The 27,815-nt window shown below is 43.4% G+C and overlaps 2 protein-coding genes across 4 annotated transcripts in view; one reads left to right on the top strand and one right to left on the bottom strand.

Moving 5' to 3' along the window:
• The window catches only part of MYRFL (myelin regulatory factor like), a 120,973-nt gene that overhangs the window by 71,036 nt on the left and 22,122 nt on the right, over positions 1-27,815 (bottom strand). For all 3 annotated transcript variants that reach the window (XM_059683611.1, XM_059683612.1, XM_059683610.1), the window contains exon 2: positions 15,083-15,173. In XM_059683611.1, the coding sequence (XP_059539594.1) occupies positions 15,083-15,173 (91 nt within the window). The remainder of the gene's footprint in view (positions 1-15,082; positions 15,174-27,815) is intronic.
• On the top strand, positions 6,938-7,913 carry LOC132225786 (small ribosomal subunit protein uS2-like). Its single transcript, XM_059680756.1, has one exon. The coding sequence runs from the start codon at positions 7,002-7,004 to the stop codon at positions 7,911-7,913; it is 912 nt and encodes a 303-aa protein (XP_059536739.1). The 5' UTR covers positions 6,938-7,001.

Raw genomic sequence — 27,815 nt, 5'->3', positions numbered from 1 at the left:
TCCCAGGAGACTATGGGGCGCCTGGGCTAAAAATGGGAAGATTAATTAAAAGTCCAAATGCTGAACTGAGACCTTTCCTCAACTTGGCTCTGCAGGCATTCAAGCAGGTTTCTCACGGTGAGAAATGGAAGGTTGTTCCCTAGAATATTCGGATGTGCTGGGGGGGTGGGGGGGCAGACAATCATATTTTGAAGTCACCCAAGACACTGGCCAGTCCCTGCCCAATCACTCTTCAACGAAGCTCATCCTTTGAGAAGAATGGCTTGCACACAGAATATCGTAAACAAGAACAAACAAGGAAGGAACAGACATTTAACATGAAAGCCTTTCACGTTAAAGACAGAGAACAAACAGCTATCAGTGGTTCTCAACCTTCCTCATGCCACAACCCTTTAATACAGTTCTTCATGTTGTGGTGACCCCCAACCATAAAATTATTTTCGTTGCTACTTCCTAACTGTAATTTTGCTACCGTTATGAATCGTAATTTAAATATCTGATATGCTATATGTGTTTTCCGATGGTCGCGACCCACAGGTTGAGAACCACTGATGCTAGATAAATAAGGAGTGCAAAAGAATCACAAAAGGCTCTTCTGCTTCTGATATGGCTGGTGAGCTCCTACCAGACCTGACCCTCCCCAGATAAAAGCTATGAACTCTGGGGGGGGGGGGGTGGGGGGGGAGGGATTAATCTACCCCAAAACAATGAAAAGTGGGCAAAAGCAAGAAGATTCTAGAGGGGCACTGAAACTTGGACAGAGATAATGGCATAAGATGAGTTACTGGTTTACAGCTCTTAGCTTTAGGGCCAGTTAAAGTCAGAACCACAAAACAGCTAAAATGCCCATACAAACCTACAAACTTTCTGGCCTAAGGAATCAGAGAATAGAGTGTGAGGCAAACACAGCTGCTGAAAGTGAAAGAGAAATCTTGGAAAAGAGAGATCTAAAGAGTAGAAACCCCAGATTTTATAGATAAATGCCCAAGTGTCTGGCTGACTCCTGAGCCATCCATGTGTGGGGCTAACTTCACACAGCCCATCCAACAAAAAAAGGACTAAATTGAATTTGAGCTACTGCCCAAGAGATAGACTTTAGAAATTGAGTCTAGGCAAAGTAATTGCCTGGTAAAACAAAAATATACAGGGTGTCCCAAAAAACTTATACACACTTAAACAGCTGATAGCTCATTTGATGGTTTTTGTTGTTGTTGTTGTTGTTTTTAGATTTAACCCATTGGAATTAATAAATATTCAAAGTGTGTATACATTTTGAGGACACCCTGTATATACTCTTCAGAGGAATATAAGATAATCCAGAGAATCACAATGTCCAGTATACAATTAAGAATTCCTCAGTGGCCGAAACTGGTTTGGCTCAGTGGATAGAGCGTTGGCCTGCAGACTGAAGGGTCCCGGGTTCGATTCCGGTCAAGGGCATGTGCCTGGGTTGCGGGCACATCCCCAGTAGATGTGCAGGAGGCAGCTGATGGATGTTTCTCTCTCATCGATGTTTCTGACTCTCTATCTCTCTCCCTTCCTCTCTGTAAAAAATCAATAAAATAAATATTAAAAAAAAAAAAAAGAATTCCTCAGTGACTTAGTAGGAATAGTATCTTTTGGTTACCAACTCTAAGTTGAGAAATAAATTGAGAAAACAACTCCTAAAAGAATGTTATCCATAAATATACAATTCATTATTCCAACAACAACAAAAAGAGAACTACTCAATAAAGAAACAGGCAAATGTAGCCCAGCCTTAAGGGAAAGAACAGTCAGTGGACACTAATCCAGAACTGATTCAGATACTAAATTAGCAAAAAGGAATTTTAAGCAGTGATTGTGACTAAGCTTAAAGGAGTAGAAGAAAATGTGTTTGTAAAAAATTTTTTAAATATAAAATTTCAGCAAAGATATAGACACCATTAAAAAAGAAGTAAATGGGAATTCTAGAATTGAAGACAATTTTAGATATGAACATTTTAAAAAATTTTAAATCACTGGGTGGTATAAAAGAACTTGAAGATAGATCAATAGATATCATCCAATCTAGAGAACAGAGGGAAACATGAATTAAAAGAGATTCAGGAACTTACGGAGAGGGTGGAGCAAATTTGGTAAAAGACATAAATGCATGGGTTCAAGAAGCTCAGCAATCTTAAGCAAGGTAGATATTGAGAAAACCACACCTAGGTCATCAGAGTCACATAGCCATAACCCAAAAATAAAAGTAGCTTCAAAAGTAACGAAGGAAAAACAACGTATTACATGTAAGGTAACAGTGACTAAATGATCAGTGACTTCTAATCAAAATCTCCAGGGGACAATAAGACAGCCCAATATCTCTAAAGTGCTAGAGAAAATAAAAACTGACAATCTAGAACTTTATATCCAATGAAACTATCTCTCAAGAATGAAAGCAAAATAAAGACATTTTTAGATAAAAACAATTGTTAAGTGAATCCGTGAATAGATATGCACAATAGGAAATGCTAAAGGCATTATTCAGGCTAAAGGAAAGACATATGAAAACTTGAAAGTTTAGGAAAAAATGCAGAGAATAAAAAGTGGTCTATATATGAATGCAAATTAATTTTTCTCTTAATTTTTAAAACATATATAGGACTGTAGCAAGCAAAAATTATGACATTATCTTGTAGAGTTTATAATGTGTGTAGTTATAATACTGAGGACAACTATAGTATAAAGCAGTGATGGCGAACCTATGACACCTGTGTCAGAGGTGACACGCGAACTCATCTTTTTGGTTGATTTTTCTTTGTTAAATGGCATTTAAACATATAAAATAAATATCAAAAATATAAATCTTTGTTTTACTATGGTTGCAAATATCAAAAAATTTCTATATGTGACACGGCACCAGAGTTAAGTTAGGGTTTTTCAAAATGCTGACACGCCAAGGTCAAAAGGTTTGCCATCACTGGTATAGAGGATGGGATTGGGGGATAAATGGAATTACACAGTTGAAGGTTCCACATTTCTGAGATAACATTAAGTTTTTAAAATGTATAAAGTAAGAAGACCAATAAAAGAGGGAGGGGGCGGGGGGAAGAGATTAACCAAAGAATTTATATGCATATATACATAACCCATGGACACAGGCAATAGTTCATTGAAGGCCTGGGCGAGGGGGGGGCGGAGCATGAGAGCGGGATGGAGAAGGTCAATGGGGGAGGAAAAGGGGACATCTGTAATACTTTCAACAATAAAGATAATTTTTTTTAAAAAAAAACATCATTTAAATAAAAGTTGGTAGAAATATCTAAAAGGGTTAAAACAGTGGTTCTCAACCTTCCTAATGCCGCGACCCTTTAATACAGTTCCTCATGCTGTGGTGACCCCCAACCATAAAATTATTTTCGTTGCTACTTCATAACTGTAATTTTGCTACTGTTATGAATCGGAATGTAAATATCTGATATGCAGGATGTATTTTCATTGTTACAAATTGAACATAATTAAAGCATAGTGATTAATCACAAAAACAATATGTAATTGTATATGTGCTTTCCGATGGTCTTAGGGGACCCCCGTGAAAGGGACTCACAGGTTGGCGACCCACAGGTTGAGGACTGCTGGGTTAAAGAGTATCTGCCTCTGGGAGAGCCAAATTCAGGGACATGGGAGTAGGGCAGAAGATTGCTGGTTTTCATTATAAGCCATGTATATGGCACCATTTGACTTCTTAAATTCTGCACATGTACCACTCTTATAAATCTACGAATTAAATTTGGTGATTGACTGTATGATCTTACAATGCCACATTCAAGACTCTAGGCAGTTAAGCTCCCTTTACATTAGCAGCACCACTGAATTCAATAATATGAATAAAAACTAACCATCATAGGTGAATTATAAGTGTACTCGGGAAATATGGCATATTAGAAGCAGGAATGCATGCTCCATTCCTTGGTGGAGAAGCAAAAGCCCCTGTTTTCAGTGGCAGCAATGTGTGTTGGTGGATTTAAAATGAACATGTTAAAATTTTAAATGCATTCCTTAAAATGTAGTGTCCCTTCCAAAAGGCATCACAAGCTACTCCTTTATTTCATTGCATTCCATGCTGGGTGCATTTTAACGTATTGAAATTTGGCAGTTCTTTCCAGAGAATTTGAGCAAAGAATTAATGATAGCTACCCTCAAACTAAGAAAGTTATTTAAAATAAGTAAGCAAATTGTTAGAACAAGGGCAATGATTAACTTCAAGGAAAACACTGTTATCTGGAACTGTTTCTAAACTGCTAACTCTTCCCTAATCACAGGCACCATGTCAGGCATCCCAGGAATGCTCCAGAGACTGGTTGTTGGCTTCCCGCTCGGAATTCACCTAGTAAGCCAAAGAGATTTCATGAACTGGGACTGGGAAGCAACAGACACCGTGAGTCACTCCTTGAGGGGCCAACGCTGTCTCTCGCTTCTGCAGGAGAGAGTTGTGAAAATAAGAAGAATTTTAGCTGCTGATAAGAAATAGAATAATTTGCCTTCTAAACCCTTTCGTCTGAGACACACAACTTGTTTTGCAGGATGAGTGGAGATCCAGTCTTTTGGAAGGTGAATGTCACGCAAACCCAAAGAGAGGGTGCAAACTAGACGTGACCCTGCTGCTGGTTGAGGTTACACGTATATCCATGACATCTGCATATTGCCCCCAAAGCATCCAGTATTTCTTCCAGAATGCAACCAGGCTTGAGCAAGTATTGAGCACCTACTATGTACTTATGGCTGCACTAGGCACCATGCAGGGCACACAGAATTAAGACATGGGCCTCATGTGAACACCCAGCTGGGGCTACTGGCAATCTGACAGTCCAATCCCCAGTTTTCTTCACTGCTGCCCAGTGCCTTCGCATACCAACTGCCTCTTCTTTAAAGTTCTATCATACAGGGAGCTCAGCTTAGCACAGGGCCTGGTACAAAATTAAATGCCTGGTACTTGATAAATGCCAATTACTGCCTTTTTACACTACATGGAGTCATATGTGTATCACAGGTGGGCTTTCCTGACCAACCACCGTAAAAGGGTAGCCTTCCCCCAGCCCTCCCTCTCTACCCCCTTACCTTATGCCTACTTTTCTTATCTTACTGAATGACTTTATACGCTATGCCATTGTCTCTCTCTTCCCACTAGAGTGGCACACGGGCAATGAAGTAGCAACAGTGAAGGAATGGGAACAGGGGCACACGGGCAATGAAGTGCCAACAGTGAAGGAATAGGAACAGGGGCACACAGGCAATGAAGTGCCAACAGTGAAGGAATGGGGAGAGGAGGTAATAAGGAAATGCATTATCTGTAGAGAATTTAAAAATAATCTTTAAACTTACCCCCCAAAAATCATCCTGCTTTATCACCACATACCACTAACTCAGAGAAAAATGCCTGGGTGCCCTCCCAGGGCAGACGGCTTCCTACCACACTGCCCTTAGTAGAGTTTCATCTGTTTTGATCACTGTTGTATCCCATTACCCAACTATGAAAATTGTTATTGAAAGTATTTTCTTCAATTTTTCATGGGTATGATTTATCCTCCCACATGGACACTCACATAAAGAGCATGTCTTAATATTCTGTGTGTGTGTGTGTGTGTGTGTGTGTGTGTGTGTGTGTTGCATAGTGTCGAGTTGTGAGCACATGGTGGACACTCAATAAATACTTGACCAGCTTCTTTAGGGTTTGTACCCACCACCCAGAAGTTGGGCGAGGAAAGGGTCGTAGCAGAAGTGGTGTCAGTGGATAGGGGAGCCTAAGAAAATCATGACAGGGCAGCTAGAGGCAAGGAAAGCGTGATGCCACTCCTCCCTTGTGGCCCCGTGTTAGCAAATGGCAAGGACCCTGACCCCATCACCACCCTCCTCTGCTGCTTTGGAAACAGATAACCTGTATGAAGAACCTATTCTGGGCCAGACACAGAGCTAGCTCTCTGCATGTGTTGATTCATCTGGTCTCTACTACCACCACATGAAAGGTACTGTTATTGTGCCTATTCCACAGGCAGTGAAACTGAGGCCTCAGGAGTTATTCATCTGGCCACTAATCAAGCTGGAGTCAAGTGGTCTATCACCAGAGTTCATGCTCTAAAGAACATGGTGTTTTCAATACAGACACTCCTAATCAAATGTAAAACCAGAGGCCCTGGCCAGTGTTGCCCCGGTAGTTAGAGTGTCAGCCCGCACACCTAAGGGTTATGGGTTCAATTCCCAGTCAAGGGCACGTATCTGAGTTGTAGGTTTGATCCCTGCCCTAGTCCGGGCGCATGCAGGAGGCAACCAATCGATGTGTCTCTCTCACATCGATGTTTCTCTCCCGCCCACCCCCCCGCTTTCACTCTCTTTAAAAAAAATCAAAGAAAAGAATATCCTTGTGTGAGGAACAAGTAAATAAATAAGGTAAGTTTTAAAAACCCACAAAACTGTAAGTTATTTTATTTTCCACAAATATCTTTAAAATCGAGAAATCAGCAGCAATGTTTTAGCCCAAGATTCTGCTTAGTCCTTCTCCCACTGAATCAGTTTGAACCAGAAGTCAGACGGGTCAATGAACTCAAACAGCCTTTAACAAGCTCTTCTCATAGAACTATGTGTACTACCTCACTGCCTTTCGCAACCCCACAGTAAAGAGCTTATCAGCCCCACGCTACAGCGGCAGAATTAAACATGCAGCTGGTTGCTCCTACCTCATTTTGCCATCCAACCCCAATAAGCCAAGTCCTGGGTAAACCCCAGAATATGAGATGCTTAAGCTCAACTATTGGAGTGAAATTAAATGAAATCTGGAGTTGGTGCTTCCCGTGGCTCCAACACATGGGCTAATGTGTCTCTAAGCCCCTCCTATGAAGTCACTGTGAATAGGAGTCACCTCACATGTTTTTGAAGGAAACAAAATCTGTTTTGAAGGTGCACTAGTCGCTTTCCACGCTACCCAGGGAGGGCTCCATACGGCGTTGTCCTCGGTTCCCACGTAACTTAAAGGGAAACTTTTCACAATGTCCGGAGCCCTTGATGTCCTGCAAATGAAGGAGGAGGATGTCCTCAAGTTCCTTGCAGCAGGAGCCCACTTAGGTGGCACCAACCTTGACTTCCAAATGGGACAGTACATCTACAAAAGGGAAAGTGATGGCATCTACATCATCAATCTGAAGAGAACCTGGGAGAAGCTTCTGCTGGCAGCTCGTGCCATTGTTGCCATCGAAAACCCAGCTGACGTCAGTGTCACATCGTCCAGGAAGACTGGCCAGCGAGCTGTGCCGAAGTTTGCTGCTGCCACTGGAGCCACTCCCATTGCCAGCTGCTTCACTCCTGGAACCTTCACCGACCAGATGCAGGCAGCCTTCCGGGAGCCAAGACTTCTGGTGGTTACTGACCCCAGGGCTGACCACCAGCCTCTCACAGAGGCGTCTTACGTTAACCTGCCCACCATCGCTCTGTGTAACACAGGCTCTCCGCTGCGCTATGTGGACATCGCCATCCCTTGCAGCAACCAGGGGGCTCACTCAGTGGGTCTGATGTGGTGGGTGCTGGCCCGGGAAGTACTCCGCATGCGTGGCACTATCTCCCGTGAACACCTGTGGGAAGGCATGCCTGATCTTTACTTCTACAGAGATCCTGAAGAGATTGAAAAGGAAGAGCAGGCCGCTGCTGAAAAGGCTGTGACCAAGGAGGAATCTCAGGGTGAATGGACTGCTCCTGCTCCTGAGTCCACTGCTGCTCAGCCTGAGGTTGCAGACTGGTCTGAAGGCGTGCAGGTGCCCTCTGTGCCCATTAAGCAGTTTCCTACTGAAGCCTGGAGCGCTCAGCCTGCCACTGAAGACTGGTCTGCAGCCCCCATTGCTCAGGCTACTGAATGGGTAGGAACAACCACTGAGTGGTCCTCAGCTGTTCTTCCACAAATATCTTAACAGAACGGGAATAAGGTTGATGGAAAATAAACAGTTTCTAAAAGTCATGGGGGGAAAAAAAGGTGCACTAGTCCATTTTCCAGAATCAGCCTTCCGCTACACACACAAACACACACACACACACACACACACACACACACTTCCTCTCTTTCACTGCACCTCCAGCGTTTTGTGCTGTCCCCAACATACCTAGCCTCCCTCCCTCCCTCCAAGCAGCTCTCCACCTGGACATGTCCCACCGTGTCCGGCTGGCACAGCTCCCCTTGTCTCCAGCAGGTAACTGCTGGCTAACCCAGGGACTTGGCGAGGACTTTGGCCCGCTCCTGCTGCGCACACAGCTGCCCTGAACTCTGCCACACGGGAAATAAAGGTGTAAGGGCAATCTCAGAAACCTCCACCAACAGGACTGCCCCAGCCAGCATACCCAGCAGGTTCACACGGAAACGTGAGAAAGCCCTGAGCAGCTATCCCAAGGCTCATCCACGGGCGCGTGCCTCCCAGCAGGAGTTCCTGGCCAAATAAGTTTGAAGAGCACGACATTTGCCTTCCTAGTTGCACGTTAGCACAGCGAAGGCTCTGAAAAGCACTGCAGTAAAGGGGATCATTTAATTTTACTCTAGTGAGCCATAAGCTCATTTATTGATCATGGAACTTTTATCCTCCACCCCCACCCTCCACATGGGACCAGTTTTCCATAGAGCATTTAGGTGCATCTATTTTACAGAGCCAATAATTCCATATTTTAATATGTTTGAGATTTGGAAGATCTGCCTATGAGGTTTAAACTGCTCTTGTAACATTTGCAGCCTAGCGGTCTCTTAGGTCCCTTAAAGAAGTGTCACAGACATTTTTTAAAAGCACAACTTACAGGCAATATAATAGAGGAGAAGTCATCAGGATTTGTAGGAGAGCTGGTGTGGATACCAGCTTTGCTACTTACTAGCTATGCGCCTACGCAAGAAAACCGACATCCCAGGGCTCTTGGGAGGAATGAAACTAACCTGCGAAAAGAGCCTGGTGTTTAGAATACTCCACCCTTGGAGAATTTGAATAGGCCGTACAGGTGTAATGCTCATTGAATCAGCCCAACCACACCGTGGTCATAAACTGGGCCTGTTTCCACTTGTTCTCGCTCACATTTTTATTGCAGCCCCATTTCACCGCATGCGCGGGGCAGTTTTTATCAAGCAATGACTGGTTATCTGATCATAGGCCTTTTCTTTAAGGGGCGTGAACGCTGACGATCATTGCAAACTCTGTGTGGCTCAGATCCATCCTGAGTCACACCTTTTGGCAGATTACTTCAGACGCATTTAATATATTTCCCTAAGGTTCACCGTCCTCCAAAATATCACTTAAAATATCAATTAATCTTAAAGCTGCCTGCAGAAGAAAGGACGTGTGTTCTAGAGCCAGGCACATTTTAGTCCCAGCTTTGCCACTTGTTTACCTATGGAGAGTCACTTAACCTCCTTTTTAAAAAAATATATTTTATTGATTTTTTACAGATAGGAAGGGAGAGGGATAGAGAGTTAGAAACATCGATGAGAGAGAAACATCGATCAGCTGCCTCCTGCACACTCCCCACTGGGGATGTGCCCACAACCAAGGTACATGTCCTTGACCAGAATTGAACCTGGGACCCTTGAGTCCGCAGGCTGATGCTCTATCCATTGAGCCAAACCGGTTAGGGCTCACCTAACCTCTTTGAACCTCAGCCTCCTCATCTGTAAAATATGGACAATAGTGTGCCTATTTGGCAGAGCTTGTTAAAAGAGTGAGAGGTGTAAAATCAAATATGTAATTAAATAAGTTAATATGTCAGGTGCAAAGAACACTCTGCAGCACTTGTAAGTGCTCAACAATATTAACTCCCTCCTTTAGTTCATTTACACACCCCACCCACCCGCAAAGGTAGAGAGTGAAGCTGATGGGCAAACGAATGGCGATAGCCGACAGGGAGATATCACTGGCCCTACAGGAAGGATCATTATTCTCTTGGGGACAAATATTATATGGCAGATTTCAGAACTCCCAGGTAAAATGACAGCTCTTCAAATAAGATTTTTTGTTCACTTTTCCCCCAAAACAGCTTAAGTTCTCTCTACTAGTTACAAAAGTGATTGAGATGATTAAACAGAGCCCTGTGGACTCAGCTGCGCCTTCTCTTAAGAAATCACGCAGGAGAGAGAGTGACTAGAAAACTTCTAGCAAATTGTTTCCAGGCCAGCGATGGTAAGGTTACGTCCACGGCCCACCCTCCCCACAGGAATTCATGCCTGCTGCTTGAGTGGAGTGAGAGGAATGTGAGGGCAGGCACAGGGCAACTAGTGTCCGGGCTCAGCCCACACAGTGCCTGGAGCAGAACAGCAGGCTCAAAGTGTGGGCTCAGGCATTTGGCAACGTACCAGTTGTGTGTGCGTGTGTGTAACTAGCTTGCAAAATGTTGAGCTTCCCTTCTTCCCACGGTCATTTAGGAAGGATGTTTTTATTGGCGAAGAACAACAACACCCAGGTACTAGAAGTATCTGAAAACAGGTTTCCCCATTACTATTGACATTCAGGTCTGGTTTCACTGCCTATCTTTCATGGGGTAGAAAAAGGAGGGTATTTACAAGGGTATTAATAACAAAATGGAGATGACACAGGAGGGTCAGTAAGCTTGAAGACAGATCAATAGAAATTATCCAATATAAACAACAGAGAGAAAAAAGATTGAAAAAAAATGAGATTCAGGGGACTGTGTACAGTATTGAAGGCCTAACATTAGTATCTCTGCAGTCCTAAGAAAAGGAAAGAAAGACATTGGCACACAAGAATAAATGTAAAGAAATAATAGCTGAAAACTTCCCAGATGTAATGAAAACAAATTTACAGATTCAAAAAGTTGAGCAAACCCCAATCGATGTAATCTGCAAGAAAGGATTTATATGCTGAAAACTATAAAACACTGATGAAAGAAATCAAAGAAGGTCTAAATAAATGGAGAGATATACCATGTTCATGGATTAGAAAACTCAATTTTGCTAAGATGCTAGTTTTCCTCCAAAGCATTGCTAAGTTTCATACAATCATAACAAAAATCTCAGTAGGACTATATAGATATTAACAAATTGATTCTAATATTTATGTGGGAATCAAAGGAACTAGATATCCAAAACAATTTTGACAAAGAAGAGCAATTTGAAGGACATGCACTACATGCTTTTAAGAATTATGATAAAAGTAGAGTAATTGAGATAGTGTGGCATTGGCAAAATGGTAGGCACATAGATCAATGGAACAGTAGAGAGTCTATATAGAGATCCAAACAAATATAGGTGACTGATTTATTTTTAACAACAGCTTAAAGTAATTCAATGGAGAAAAGTTATTCAACAAATGATTCTGGAATAATTGGATATTCATAAATAAGAAAATAAATCTCAACCTCTATCTCAAATATTATACAAAATTAATTCAAAATGGATCACAGATCTAAATAAAACTTTTGAAGTAACCGAGGAGAACCAAGATGGCAGCATAGGTTAACGCCGGAGTTTGCTGCTTTGAACAACTACTTCAAAAGTGAAACTAAAAGTGAAACGGAACGGACATCACACAGAACCACAGGAACGCTGGCTGAGTGGAAGTCCTACAACTAGGAGGAAAGAGAAACACATACGGACACTCAGAGGAGGCGCAGTGCTGAAGTCAAATTCTGAGGTGCGGAGTGCGCGGAGCGGGCTGGCGGCGCAGGGCACGGTTGGCGTTTTCAATCGGGAGGGAGTCGCAGACTCTGAGCTCCAGATACAGGCGAGTCTTTAGGGACCCAGACTCAAACGGGAGAAGCGGGACTGTCTGGCTTCGGTCAGAGCAAGTGCAGCTTTCTCTCCGAGCTTTGCAGCGGGTGCTGGGACTCAGAGAGGCAGAGCCCCTTGGGACAGGACTGAGAACCGCCATAACTGCTCTCTCCAGCCCATGCTGTTGATCCTGTTCGACCTGCCCTGCCCAAGCCCTCCACAGAGGCATTTGCCGGATAGCCTCAGGCAAAGGCTAGATTAGCACCTCCCTAGAGGACAGAAGTTCTCTCACTGCTGACACAGCTGATTCTCATAGCCACTTGGCCTGCAGGTCAAACCCTCCCTGGGATTAGCTACAACAATCAAGGTTTAACTATAAGACTGCGAACAAAGACCACTAGGGGGTGCACCAAGGAAGCATAACAAAATTCGGAGACAAAGAAACAGGACAAAATTGTCAATGGAAGATATAGAGTTCGGAACCACACTTTTAAGGTCTCTCAAGAACTGTTTAGAAGCTGCCGATAAACTTAATGAGATCTACAAGAAAACTAATAAGACCCTCGATGTTATGTTGGGAAACCAACTAGAAATTAAGCATACATGGACTGAAATAACGAATATTATACAGACTCCCGACAGCAGACCAGAGGAGCGCAAGAATCAAGTCAATGATTTGAAATGCGAGGAAGCAAAAAACATCCAACCGGAAAAGCAAAATGAAAAAAGAATCCAAAAATGCGAGGATAGTGTAAGGAGCCTCTGGGACAGCTTCAAGCGTACCAACATCAGAATTATAGGGGTGCCAGAAGATGAGAGAGACCAAGATATTGAAAACCTATTTGAAGAAATAATGACAGAAAACTTCCCACACCTGGTGAAAGAAATGGACTTACAGGTCCAAGAAGCGCGGAGAACCCCAAACAAAAGGAATCCAAAGAGGACCACACCAAGACACATCATAATTAAAATGCCAAGAGCAAAAGATAAAGAAAGAATCTTAAAAACAGCAAGAGAAAGAAACTCAGTTACCTACAAGGGAATACCCATACGACTGTCAGCTGATTTCTCAACAGAAACTTTGCAGGCCAGAAGGGAGTGGCAAGAAATATTCAAAGTGATGAATACCAAGAACCTACAACCAAGATTACTTTATCCAGCAAAGCTATCATTCAGAATTGAAGGTCAGATAAAGAGCTTCACAGATAAGGAAAAGCTAAAGGAGTTCATCACCACCAAACCAGGATTATATGAAATGCTGAAAGGTATCCTTTAAGAAGAGGAAGAGGAAGAAAAAGGTAAAGATACAAATTATGAACAATAAATATGCATCTATCAACAAGTGAATCTAAGAATCAAGTGAATAAATAATCTGATGAACAGAATGAACTGTTGATTATAATAGAATCAGGGACATAGAAAGGGAATGGACTGACTATTCTTGGGGGGGAAAGGGGTGTGGGAGATGTGGGAAGAGACTGGACAAAAATCGTGCACCTATGGATGAGGACAGTGGGTGGGGAGTGAGGGCGGAGGGTGGGGCGGGAACTGGGAGGAGGGGAGTTATGGGGGGGAAAAAAGAGGAACAAATGTAATAATCTGAACAATAAAGATTTAATTAAAAAAAAAAGAAACCAAAAAAAAAAGAAAAGATAAAAAATGTGGAGACAAAGAAACAGGATGCAAATGTCAGAAATGGAAGATATAGAGTTCAAAACCACACTTTTAAGGTCTCTCAAGAACTGTCTAGAAGCTGCCGATAAACAGTAAGGCCCTCGAGAAGACTGGTGAGACCGCCGATAAATGTAGTGAGATCCTTAAGAAATCTAATGAGACCCTTGATATTGTGATAAAGAACCAACTAGAAATTAAGCATACACTGACTGAAATAAAGAATATTGTACAGACACCCAACAGCAGACCAGAGGAGCGCAAGAATCAAGTCAAAGATTCGAAATGCGAAGAAGCAAAAAACACCCAACTGGAAAAGAAAAATGAAAAAAGAACCCCAAAATATGAAGATAGTGTAAGGAGCCTCTGGGACAGCTTCAAGTGTACCAACATCAGAATTATAGGGGTGCCAGAAGATGAGAGAGAGCAAGATATTGAAAACCTATTTGAAGAAATTATGACAGAAAACTTCCCCCACCTGGTGAAAGAAATAGACTTACAGGTCCAGGAAGCGCAGAGAACCCCAAACAAAAGGAATCCAAAGAGGACTACACCAAGACACATCATAATTAAAATGCCAAGAGCAAAAGACAAAGAGAAAATCCTAAAAGCAGCAAGAGAAAGAAACTCAGTTACCTACAAGGGAATACCCATACGACTGTCAGCTGATTTCTCAACAGAAACTTTGCAGGCCAGAAGGGAGTGGCAAGAAATATTCAAAGTGATGAATACCAAGAACCTACAACCAAGATTACTTTATCCAGCAAAGCTATCATTCAGAACTGAAGGTCAGATAAAGAGCTTCACAGATAAGGAAAAGCTAAAGGAGTTCATCACCACCAAACCAGTATTATATGAAATGCTGAAAGGTATCCTTTAAGAAGAGGAAGAAGAAGAAAAAGGTAAAGATACAAATTATGAACAACAAACTTGCATCTATCAACAAGTGAACCTAAGAATCAAGTGAACAAATAATCTGGTGATCATAATAGAATCAGGGACATAGAAAGGGAATGGACTGACTATTCTTGGGGGGGGGGGAAAGGGTGTGGGAGATGTGGGAAGAGACTGGACAAAAATCGTGCACCTATGGATGAGGACAGTGGGTGGGGAGTGAGGGCGGAGGGTGGGGCGGGAACTGGGAGGAGGGGAGTTATGGGGGGAAAAAAGAGGAACAAATGTAATAATCTGAACAATAAAGATTTAATTAAAAAAAAAAGAACAAAAATCAATGAAAAACAAACAAGAATATAAATTTAATCAAAAGCTGTTTCTTCAAACGGTTAAAACTCTTGCCAGATTAATGAAGGAAAAAAAGATACCAATTACTACTATCAAAAGGATCATCACTATAGATTTTACAGACATTAAAAGTATAACAAAGAAATACAATGAACAACTTTAGGCCAGTGAATTTGACAACTTAGATAAAATGGACAAATTCATTGGAAGACAAGCTGCCTCAGCTGATAACTACGGTAGATAACCTGAAAAGCCCCAAATCAACTAAAGAAATTAAATTGGAAGTTTTCCTCTAAAGAAAACTCCAGGCCTACCTGGCTTCAGTAGTGAAATCTGCCAAAGATTTATAGAAGAAATATACCAACTCTACCCGAGCTCTTCTAGAAAATAAAGTGGAGGGAACACTTCCCAGACCATTTAGCTACTTCATAAATTTTAAAACATCAGATGGAGAGCAGTGTGCTCTTTACTTACAAGGCCCCCAAATCGAAATCATTGCCCAAGAACTCCTCCAGCAGACTTGTATCCAGGGCCAGGTTTCCCAGGGTGTCATTGGCCCCCTGAGCTGCAAAGACAAATTGAAAATGTTGAGATTCATGAAGTTTTCATAATGGCTAACAGTTAAAAACATTGATATGCTTGCACCCAAGAATTTCAAAGCAACTAAATGGCATAATGCATTTATTTTCCATTCAAATATTTTCTTCAGAAATCTCTTTAGATGTCACCTTTTTCCAGCAGCCTTCCCTGACTGCCCAAGGCTGGTTCGGTGCCCTTATTTATGTGTTTCCTTTAACACCATGTGCTTTGCCTCATACACTATTATAATCATTTGCTTTTGTGTTTGTTTATTTATCTAAAGTTTTTAAGGTTAGGGACTGTGTCTTTCTTACTGTAGCCACAAGATTCTATAGTGTAAACTTTTTTATTGCATAGACTAGAGGCCTGGTGCATGAAATTCGTGCACTGTGGGGTGGGGGTCCCTCAGCCCAGCCTGCCCCCTCTCACAGTCCAGGAGCCCTCAGGGATGTCCTACTGACTGCCGTGTGTGTGTGTGTGTGTGTGTGTGTGTGTGTGTGTCCGCTGGGGGCCTGCCCCTAGCTGTGCTGCAGAGGCTGGAGCAGGCGCCCCTCTATATTGATCTCTCAGGCTCCAGGCTGCACCTGTGTGTTGTTCTTTCAGGCTCAGGGCCACACCTGGCCCCTCCTCCTGAGCTGGTCATGACCATTATGGAGTCCTGACCTCATTTGGAGTCCTGACAAATTTTTCCAGTTGAGACAAACAAGAAGTTCCATATCTTGCTTCACACTTTGTTAGCCTTCCCAAAATGTAACACATTATTTCTGTCCTTTTTCTCGATTTAAATAAATGAAAATAAGCTCATCAGTTTACTCTGTTTATAATAAAAATGTTAAAATTGTAAAAGAATATAAAGTACAGGAATATACTATAGAGAAGACAAAACAATCTTAATTTGCAGATAACATGACTCCATACCAAGCAAACTCAAGAGAAACAACTGACAATTAGAAATAATCAGGAAATTTAAGAGTCGTTGGTTGAAATTAAATATAAAAACTAAGTACTTAGTTATACATAAAAAATCCCAGTCAACCACTTCAATAAATACCATGAAAAAAAGAAAATTACATTCAAAATAATAAAAAGCGTAAATTATCCAAACGTATATTTGGGGACTTTTTTTTAAAGGTATAAAGAAACTCTATGAAGGGGCATAAGAGATTTGAACAAGTGGAAAGACATATCTTGTTCTTTGACTAAAAGACTCAATATTGCAAAACTTCTACTGTATATTATTTAAGACAACTACCAAACCTGTATGTTCATTTTCTGAGAACTTTCCCCTTATATTTGTATCATGTAACTTCTACAGGCGCCTGAATCAGGGAGAACCAATCCGTTGGTTGGCCAGTGGCCAATTCAATGATTTCTCCCAAGAATTCAAACAGATAGACTTTAAAGCTAATGGTTGGAATTAAGTCATAGCTAAGGCAGAGCACTAGAGGGTAGTCTAAATATTTCTGCCATGTGTACCTAGGTCCTTCTTAATTTTTAACCCTTACTGAGCCTGGTTGTTCCACTTTTGCTTTAATTACATGACAAACTCTTTATATACCCAACATACTCTTTTGAATTGGTTATTATGTTACCTGAAATCAAAAAATCCCCAAGTTTAAGTGTTCTGAAATTCTTCTGAAAAAATAAATACCCCAAATTCGCCAGAAAAATTGTGGAAGGGGGTGGGGATAAGCGAGTACCGAGAAACACACAAATGGACGCATCAAAGGAACACAAACAAGTCCAGGGCATTTCAAGAAACATTCCACATAAATGAAATATATAAGGACTTTTAACACATGATAAACATATTCTTTCATACCAGTGAGAAAAGACTGATCATTCAATAAAAGTTGTGCAAAAAATAGGTTAGACATTTGGGAGAGAAAAGAAAGAAAAAAACTGAAACATTTTCCTGCTTCAACACCAAAATTCCAGGTAGATCAAATACTTCAACACGAATAAAGGAAACCAGAGAAAGAAAACATGAGTGAATATTCTTATGACCTTGAGATAAAGAAGGCTTTTCCAAGCATGGCATGAAAACCACAACTATAAAGAAAGAGATTGATAAATTTCACCTCATACAATTTTTAAGGGGGGGAAGGATTTTTAACATTTTATTTTAAAATAATTTTTAACTTAAAGAGAAGTCACAAGAGGACTTATACCCTTCACTCAAAGTCACCAGTTATTAACATTATGGGGGGACTTCCAGGTGTAGTTTAAATATGTAATACTTCAATTCTCTATCCCCCACACCAAAATCCCTCCCATAATCCAGTGCCTTGTGTTCCCAGGGCATTCAGATCACTGCACTAGTTACAGGAAGGCTCTTTTATGTTTAGCTTTTGGCTTGCTATCTCATCCATAGTCATTAAAATAAAATGTTTAAAATCCTGAACACCTTCCAAATGGGAAATTTTTATGGGTACCAGAGACAAATGGAAGGAAGGAAGGAAGGAAGGAAGGAAGGAAGGAAGGAAGGAAGGAAAAAGAGGAGGGTAGGAAAAGGAAGAGAGATCATCAACTCCATTCAGTGGCATGAACTAAGAGGGAAATAGAAGATATTCCTAAAAGTTGGGATGGTCAAAAATGACCTCATAGTGGAGTTTAGTCTTAGGCTAGACTTTGAAGAAAGGATAGGATGGAGATGGGCAGGACAAGACTCATTCATTCTTTCATTGCTTCAACCAACTTGTATTAGGCATCTACCATGTGCCAAGCAAAGGACAAGATTCTGAGGACACAGCAGTGGGGTGAGGAGGGTGGGGGGTGAGAGAGAGGCAAGTTCCCTTAGGGGGCTTGAATTCTAAGGGAGGAAAAGATGGCAACAGTGGGGTCTGGGAGGATATTCATGGCTATAAAAAAACAATAAATAAACAGGATTTATTGGAGATGAATTAAAATAAAATGGAGTGGCATGAGAGAGTGGGGGCAGAGCTCTTTTTGATGTGGAGGCCTTGCTCAGAGAGCAGTCAGCCATGTAACTACGGAGGAATGGCAAGGGCAAGAGCCTGGGGCTGGACCGCGCTCAGCATGTTTGAGAAGCAAATCATTCCAGCTTGGCCAGAGCACATGAGCGTAGGGAGGTGGGGAGGAGAGGCTCAGAGCAACGGAAAGCCTGTGGAAAGTGACACGATGTGCTTTACATTGTTAAAATGTTACTCGGGGGCTTTGTGGGAAGGACTCTAAGGGGACAAGAACAGAAGAAGGGAGATGAAATCAGACACAATCGCTGTTTCCAGGGACATTCAGTAATGAGTTCTTACCCTGAGCCAAGCAAACGGATAAGCACTTCACCTGTATTTCCTTGTTAATCCTCACAGCAGCCCTAGGAGGTGGGCATCAGAAGTATCCCCAGTTTACAGAGAAGGTAACTTCCAGGGTCGCGCAGCTAGTAAATGACATCCAGGGCAGCCAACCAGGCCGGCCTTCATTCCTGAGCCCACCCTTACCACAGCCTCCATCACCACCACCCCTCCCCCAGCAGTGCACCCAACAGCAGAGAAGCAACTGCTTCTAGCACTTCACTGGGCTTTGGTCAAGCCGATTGCTAAGAGAAGCAGATGGAGGGAAGGATCTGTTTAGTTTCCCACTGAAATCCCTGCTGGTGTCCCATCTGCTTTATTCAGCGCCCTTCCCCAACACACACACACACACACACACACACACACACACACAATTTCCCAGGAACAAATAGGAGGTGGCCCATAGAAGAGTGATGTGCTACTTGCTTTATATCACCACCTTCCCCCACCGCCACCCCCGGGGTAGAAATAGGAGATGGTCCACAGCTCCCAGGACCTGCCCTGTGTGGCTTGTCCAAACCCCTTAATGAAGGAGGAAAGATGATCCCTGCGGTAGCCAGCATTTACTAGGACTCCAACAGCACATCTGTGCTTTCCAGACCCAAAGGAAATTACTCAACAAGATAAATCCATAGTGTCAGATGGAATTGTTTCCAGGAGGCTTCTACACACACCGGGCCACTCTCTAATGGCTCTTAAAATAAATCCCACGCTTTTAAAAATAATCACTCTGCTCTAAATGTCTTAAACACTGGCTTATGGCACCCAAACCTGCAAAGAGAGGGTCATTGGGCATCCCACCCCGTCGGGAGGCTCTGTTTCAAACCTTGATTGTTCCCTTTTCTACATTATGTTTGTACCTGGCGGGAGAGGAGTGGGGTGGGGGAGGGGGACGCCTGTCACAGTCCTGCTCACAAAAGGAGAGGCTGCCCAGGCCTCCTGGGAGGACCGGAGAACGGACTCTTTATTGCTCTCGGAAAGCAAAGCCCTTCTGCACCCCAGCTCTCTGCCTCCTCTTCCAGACACCGTGACAGCGGCAGGAGGGTGACCCGCCCTGCTGCCCTAGGCCTTGGACAGACAAGAAAAAAGCACATGGTTATGAGAGTCAATCCACCAGGGAGTGAGTGCCACAGACAAATCCACGCTGCATTCAGAGGACCCACTCACAGACCTACCTATGCCTTTGGGGAAACTGCACAGCCTTTCCTTGCTCCCTGCCTCCCCGACACCCGCCTGCCCATCCACACACCCCGGTCCTATGTGAAGACCCTTCTTGTTTTCATCTGATGGGGTCCCTGCCCCCATCACTGTCCCCAACCCAAATGCTCCTGTTCCTTCTATATCTACTCTTACACCCTTTGTCCCACAACAATGCTGCCCAGAGCACTCAGACAACAGACACGTTGACAAAATTAGGCAACCACGAGGATCACCGTAATGGTTGCCCTTTGGATTTAAACATAAAGATAGTTTCCCTCTGCTATGCCAGTGTTCATGAGAAATGGGAGCAAAAGTCTTAATGGGTACTCCAAAGGAGGAGGATGGGTGGGGAAAGAGGAGATGGGGGAGAGAAAAGCTAATGTTGGTGTTTAGAGCCATAGCCAGTTCAGAGTTAGATGACACCAAAGATGACATTTCCCCAGAGACATTTCCAATCATTAATTAATTGTTTTATTCATTTATTCAACATTTACTTAGCATCCACTGTGTGTCCAGAAATAAAATCAGGGATGAGCTCACAGTCCAGAGAGAGGGACGAGAAAATCAGCTCACAGTGAAGGGTGTTCAGTGTTAGGGTGGATGGAGACATGGGTACCAATTAGGATGGCTGGGGTGAGTCAAGGATTTCTTGCAGGTGACATTTGAGAGGAATTTTTAAGGATAAGTGGGGGGGGGGCGCGGACATTCTAGGAACAGAAAGCAAATTGTTCAAATGGATTTAACTGATCAGCAGCAGGGTTCCTGTGGAAATGTGCCCGTGGTGGCGCCAGAGCTGGAGGGCAGGTGAAGAGCACGGCAGGCTGAGGGCAGCCCCTGCATGGACCCCCTGCCCGCTGCATGTACTTTTAGTTCAACCACTGCAGCAGTTACGGGGTGTGTGTCAGTCTCTCTACTGAACTCTAAGCCTCTCTAGGGTGGAAATTGTCTCATTTTGTACAGACCCTAAACACCTAGAAAAAGGCTTATAACATGGTGATTATTCAATAAATATTGAATTTGTTGGGTGAGTAATAATATCTAAATGAATAAATGTGAATAGTGGGACATGTAGCTAGAGAAACTAGTAGATAACAGATCATGAAGATTCATAGGTATCAAGGTAAGGAATTTATCTTAAAATTTACTAAGATATTGGAAATTCTTCATCAAAGAAGTGACCCTATCATATATTTTATTGATTTATTTGGAGAGAGAGAGAGAGAGAGAGAGAGAGAGATTTATTGTTGTACTTATTTATGCACTTATTGGTTGATTCTTATATGTGCCCTGACCAGGATCAAATCCACAACCTTGGTGTATGGCAGTGATGGAGAACCTATGACATGCGTGTCAGAGGTGACACGCGAACTCATTTTTTTGGTTGATTTTTCTTTGTTAAATGGCATTTGAATATATAAAATAAATATCAAAAATATAAATCTTTGTTTTACTATGGTTGCAAATATCAAAAAATTTCTATATGTGACACGGCACCAGAGTTAAGTTAGGGTTTTTCAAAATGCTGACACGCTGAGTTCAAAAGGTTCACCATCACTGGCGTATAGGAAGACACTCTAACCCATAGAGTGGTCTGGCAAGGCCAGGTTTATATTTTTGAAAGGTCTTTCTGCTGCTGTTAAGAGTGAAACTGGGCAAGACTAGAGCAAAGAGACTAGTCAAGAACACTGCCAACATTAGCCTTCCCTCATTAAATCACCCAACACACAATCAAAGGGCACCTGCTATGGACCACGCACAGTGCTAGAGATACAAAGACACAGGAGCCTTAGTAGGTAAGGCCCTGGTTCTGCAATCAGCCCTGGGGTCAAAACTGGCTGCAACCTGGGGTAAATTACCTAGCTTCTCTGTGTCTCCGTTTCCTTATCTATACAATGGCGGGAATAAGCGCATCTACCTTACAGCGTGGAAGGATTAAATGAGGGGATGCCTATAAGATGCCATAAGGTGCATGCTTCCCAGCTCAACAAATACTACATTTTGTCATTACCATCAGTTGCTGTGCTCAAGAAATTCAGAGCTCAGTGAGAAAACTGATATAAAAACATATCATGGCAATTCTATGTGAGAACAGAGTTGAACACGGGACATTATGAGATACCTAAATGACTCAGCAGGAGCAAAAGGGTGCCAGGAAAAGCTTCTAGAAACAAGGGTCTACGAGGCTACCAGTGGTCGACAAACTGTGGCTCGCAAGCCACATGCGGCTCTTTGGCCCCTTGAGTGTGGCTCTTCCTAAGCCTTAGGAGTACCCTAATTAAGTTAATAACAATGTACCTACCTATATAGTTTAAGTTTAAAAAATTTGGCTCTCAAAAGAAATTTCAATGGTTGTACTGTTGATATTTGGCTCTGTTGACTAGTGGGTTTGCCGACCGCTGGAAACCATTAGCAGGAGCAGATCCTGAGGCCTGGAAAGCCAAGAACCTGACCTGGTGCAGTGGAGGTGGGGTCAGGAGCGTGGAAGGATGTGCAGTGGCGTGTGCCAGCTTGTGCACGTCTCTTCCCAACTCCCCGGTTAGTGTCTTCTTGTTCGCAGTTTGACACCAGCCACACTAGGAGCGTTTACAGCATGGGAGCTGGCAAACACTTCAAGTTGGGGGATTTTTCCACCTAAGAGCTGGTTGTTAAACATTTACCAGCACACGACTGGGGGCGAGTAGTATTTGAGAGGAGAGCCCCACTGGACTTTGTGATGGATGAGAAGGCATCTAAGCTGTTCCTCATCCCTGTTGTGGTGGCTGGTCCTTCTGGTGCCTTGAGATAGGAAATATGAGCGGCGTGGGTGAGGAGCCTGGGAAGGAGCTGGAGGCGTTCACTTGCTCAGGCTCATGTCATGTCGATCTTGCTTCCGTGCTCTTGGAGACAGAGGGAGCAGCAGGGCACTGCCCTCAAGGAACTCCACCTGATGACCTGGAATCCCGGAGGCTCCCAGTCCTCCTTGCACAGGTCAGGTTGTCCTACATTGACCCAGGAAGAACCTAATCAGTTCTTTCCAGCAGAGCTAACATGATTCATTGTTGGAAACAGCGACTAAATTAAAAGACTGTCTCTGGACTTTAAGGTGAAATGAATCACTTGAAATTCATGTGCCCAATAATCAAAAGATAAAATGAACATTAACCTTTATTTCACTTGAGTAAATAAAGAGTTCAAGCACGTTGTGTCACAGAATGCCAACACCCACGTGGGTGTTCTATAACTGTCGCAGATGCAGAATTCTAGAAAGGATTGCCGCAAACCTGACCACTGGCCTCTAAGAACATCAGAAGACAGTCGGGGAGCCTGCGTGCGCCCACAAAGAACTGGCCCTGTGGGCGGACTTGGTGTCCTGTTCAGCTGCCTGACTGGCAGATGAGGGCGCTCTCCACGGAAATGTGTACCTTCACTTCAGCTTCATACTTAACAAAATTGTTAATTCACTCATTCAACATCCAATAAATATCTAATGAAGTGTGTGCGCGAGGCACGGGGATACAACAGTGAGCAGCACTCAGGCTTACCCTGCAGGCGGGGGAGGAGCACAGAAAGGGAACCGGCGGCACCCACATGATGTGATATGTCAAGGGGGCTTCCAGTTCTATTTAGCGGGGAGGAGAGGCAGTTAAGGGTGGCTGTGCTTGTTGCTAAGATGGAGAAAGGTGGAGAAAATTACATTAGAATTGACTCCTGGGTGAACAACTGTACCCCAACATGTTAACGTGGAGAACATCCTAAAATTCAGTATAAAATGACTCTGCTGTCATCCTTCCCAATAATGTTATCTGTGGTTTGGGTAAGTGTAGAGAAAGCAGACTGGCCAAGTATGCAGTGGCCTGGAGGTGGGCAAGGTGCAATATAATATGCAAGAGTCAGGTCTCATCTGGGTTTGACGAGATTGATGGCTGACTGGCAAGATGAAATTTGGCGAGTTAAGCATTCAGCTTTACATCAACTTTTTATATTATGTAAGTATGAGATAGGGAAACTTACCAGTGAATAGGCGATAGGGGAGCATTGGGAAGAAAATAAATTACTGCAGGGTTATAATAATAAAATCACTGAGTACAGAACTAGGATGTTGAGGCCCCTACTCCTCTATGCACAGGCCTGGGGACATGGGCCCCATACCTTCAGAGGAATGATGACAAATACTAGGGTGTCGGAGGAGAGCCAACAGAGTGTGAAAGAATCACAGACAAGCCACGTGAGAGATGGTCAATGGAGAATAATAATAATATTTAGTAAATTTGTTGAGCACATTTTATATGCTGATACTGTGCTAAGACTTTTATAGTCACTTTCCCATTTACTCCTCACAATAATTTAATTCTATCAGATAAGAACCCCATTTTATTATCCCCATTTTTTCAGAAGAGCAAATCATCATAGCAAACTTAAATGCCTGCTCAAGTTTCAATAACACAGTTATTATTTTAGGGGCTCAGGTGTTTTCTACTATAACATATCTGTTACTGAACAACCTTGCTTTCTGCAAAATCATGTGAAGTAATAAAAGAAAGGTTTGGGCAAACCACTTAAAAACTAATAAAAACAATAACATTTCTAATAAAAATGTAAAAGGCATCAAATTATTATTAATATCATTAAGTACTTCAGAAAATATAGGAATTTGCTTTATAAAAGGATGTTGGAAGGGGTTGTAAAGAAGAGTTATAGCTGCTGAAATGTAAGGGAAAGAGAGTGGAGGAAATTGAGATTATGATAACTGGCTTAAATCAATTACATGAGAGCTACCTTCCTGGGCTCAAGGACTCTCCTCTCTCTGAACACATTATGTCCATTTTCTCCTCAATAATGTATACTCGCCTGACCAGAGTGGCTCAGTGGTTGAGCATCAACCTAGGAACCAGGAGGTCAAGGTTCGATTCCTGGTCAGGTTGCAGGCTCGATCTCCAGTGTAGGGCATGCAGGAGGCAGCCAATCAATGATTCTCTCTCATCATTGATGTTTCTATCTCTCTCTCCCTCTCCTTTCCTCTCTGATATCAATAAAATTATTTTTAGGGGGAGAACCAAGATGGCGGCAATATAGGCAGACGCGTCCCAAGTCGTGTCCCAGAGCAAATGGAATGAACAGCTGAAACTAGTAACACCCACACCGAATTGGCGAAATTGCTCAGCTGGTGAGAGGGTTTGCAGCCGGGAAGAGCAGAACTCCCCTGGAAAGGTAAAAAAAAACAGGGATTTGGGCAGGAAAGTTTGCCAGACCTCTGAGCCCAGAGAGTCGGAGGGAGACCGCGTGGCAGACAGCCGCGTCCCCTGGGACAGGCACAGCCCCTGACGGGGGGGGGGGGAAAGGAGAACCGCGGGATTCCTGGCGCCAGCAGGGAAATTGAGAGCTGGGTTCTGTGACCGCGGAGGACTGAGCCTAAAGGGGGCAGCCTGAAGAGCTGACCTGACCATACAGTCCCAGTAAGAGAAGAAGCTTACAGAAACCAAGCCTTCCCTGTTTCCGCGGCCGGCGTTTGTTTGTCTGTTTTCACTGAATCCTGTTCATGGGACATTTCGGATACAGACACTCACCTGTGCTGAAGAGAGGGACAGTGTGCGGAGGAGTGGAATCTGGGGAGAGACTGGGGAGAGAGGGGGAGCCGGGAGAGGTGGCAGCGAATTGAGTGCTGAGACACCCCTGAGCCCAAAACTGGGGCAGCCATTCCCTCCAGAGAGTGAGGCTCCTCCCCCCGGCCCCCAGGCAAGGAGCACAGCCACACCCAGATTCCACCCTGTATGAGATCAAGGATTAAAATAACCTTATCAGTCCCTGGGAGTTAACAGGGTCTGGCCTATAGAGGGATTTTCAATCCCAGCAACAACATAGCACCAGTAACTAACTATTACGCAGTCAGCTCTGGGCAGTGAACTTCCACTGGAAAGAGAGGCCCTATAGCCCCAGAGGCCAACCCCAGAACACTGCCACCCAGAGGCTGACCCACAAACTGACTCTTTGCTAAACACAAAATAAGGCAGTCTGGGAAATAAATGCGACCTGCTTTAAAATAAGGACTGTGGAGAACCAAGATGGCAGCATAGGTTAACGCTGGAGTTTGCTGCTTTGAACAACTACTTCAAAAGTGAAACCAAAAAACGGAAGGGACATCACCCAGAACCACAGGAACGCTGGCTGAGTGGAAGTCCTACAACTAGGAGGAAAGAGAAACGCACACGGACACTCAGAGGAGGCGCAGTGCTGAAGTCAAATTCTGAGGTGTGGAGTGCGCGGAGCGGGCTGGCGGCGCAGGGCACGGTTGGCGTTTTCAATCGGGAGGGAGTCGCAGACTCTGAGCACCAGATCCGGGCGAGTCTTTAGGGACCCAGACTCAAACGGGAAAAGCGGGACTGTCTGGCTTCGGTCAGAGCAAGTGCAGCTTTCTCTCCGAGCTTTGCAGCGGGTGGTGGGACTCAGAGAGGCAGAGCCCCTTGGGACAGGACTGAGAGCCGCCATAACTGCTCTCTCCAGCCCACCCTGTTGATCCTGTGCGACCCGCCCCGCCCAAGCCCTGCACAGAGCCATTTGCCAGATAGCCTCAGGCAAAGGCTAGATTAGCACCTCCCTAGAGGACAGAAGCTCTCTCACTGCTGACACAGCTGATTCTCATAGCCACCTGGCCTGGAGGTCAAACCCTCCCTGGAATTAGCTACAACAATCAAGATTTATCTATAAGACTGCGAACAAAGACCACTAGGGGGTGCACCAAGGAAGCATAACAAAATGCGGAGACAAAGAAACAGGACAAAATTGTCAATGGAAGAAATAGAGTTCAGAACCACACTTTTAAGGTCTCTCAAGAACTGTTTAGAAGCTGCCGATAAACTTAATGAGATCTACACGAAAACTAATAAGACCCTCGATCTTATATTGGGGAACCAACTAGAAATTAAGCATACACGGACTGAAATAACGAATATTATACAGACGCCCGACAGCAGACCAGAGGAGCGCAAGAATCAAGTCAATGATTTGAAATGCGAGGAAGCAAAAAACATCCAACCGGAAAAGCAAAATGAAAAAAGAATCCAAAAATGCGAGGATAGTGTAAGGAGCCTCTGGGACAGCTTCAAGCGTACCAACATCAGAATTATAGGGGTGCCAGAAGATGAGAGAGAGCAAGATATTGAAAACCTATTTGAAGAAATAATGACAGAAAACTTCCCCCACCTGGTGAAAGAAATGGACTTACAGGTCCAAGAAGCGCGGAGAACCCCAAACAAAAGGAATCCAAAGAGGACCACACCAAGACACATCATAATTAAAATGCCAAGAGCAAAAGATAAAGAAAGAATCTTAAAAACAGCAAGAGAAAGAAACTCAGTTACCTACAAGGGAATACCCATACGACTGTCAGCTGATTTCTCAACAGAAACTTTGCAGGCCAGAAGGGAGTGGCAAGAAATATTCAAAGTGATGAATGCCAAGAACCTACAACCAAGATTACTTTATCCAGCAAAGCTATCATTCAGAATTGAAGGTCAGATAAAGAGCTTCACAGATAAGGAAAAGCTAAAGGAGTTCATCACCACCAAACCAGGATTATATGAAATGCTGAAAGGTATCCTTTAAGAAGAGGAAGAGGAAGAAAAAGGTAAAGATACAAATTATGAACAACAAATATGCATCTATCAACAAGTGAATCTAAGAATCAAGTGAATAAATAATCTGATGAACAGAATGAACTGTTGATTATAATAGAATCAGGGACATAGAAAGGGAATGGACTGACTATTCTTGGGGGGGAAAGGGGTGTGGGAGATGTGGGAAGAGACTGGACAAAAATCGTGCACCTATGGATGAGGACAGTGGGTGGGGAGTGAGGGCGGAGGGTGGGGCGGGAACTGGGAGGAGGGGAGTTATGGGGGGGAAAAAAAGGAACAAATGTAATAATCTGAACAATAAAGATTTAATTAAAAAAAAAAAGATTTAAAAAAAAAATAAGGACTGTGGTTCACAACACAGAGGAACAGTATATCACAGGGAAACTCAACACTCTCCTGAATACCTGGAAGGTCTAAGGCGAGCCACACTGAAGAATAGAAGAACCGAAGGACCTTCACTACTGCATTTTTTTTTTTCTCTTTTCACTTTTTAACTAAGAAATCAAT

This window comes from Myotis daubentonii, chromosome 2, assembly GCF_963259705.1.
Source record: "Myotis daubentonii chromosome 2, mMyoDau2.1, whole genome shotgun sequence".
Classification (NCBI taxonomy): Eukaryota; Metazoa; Chordata; class Mammalia; order Chiroptera; family Vespertilionidae; genus Myotis; species Myotis daubentonii.
This window is presented reverse-complemented; position numbering and strand designations above follow the sequence as displayed.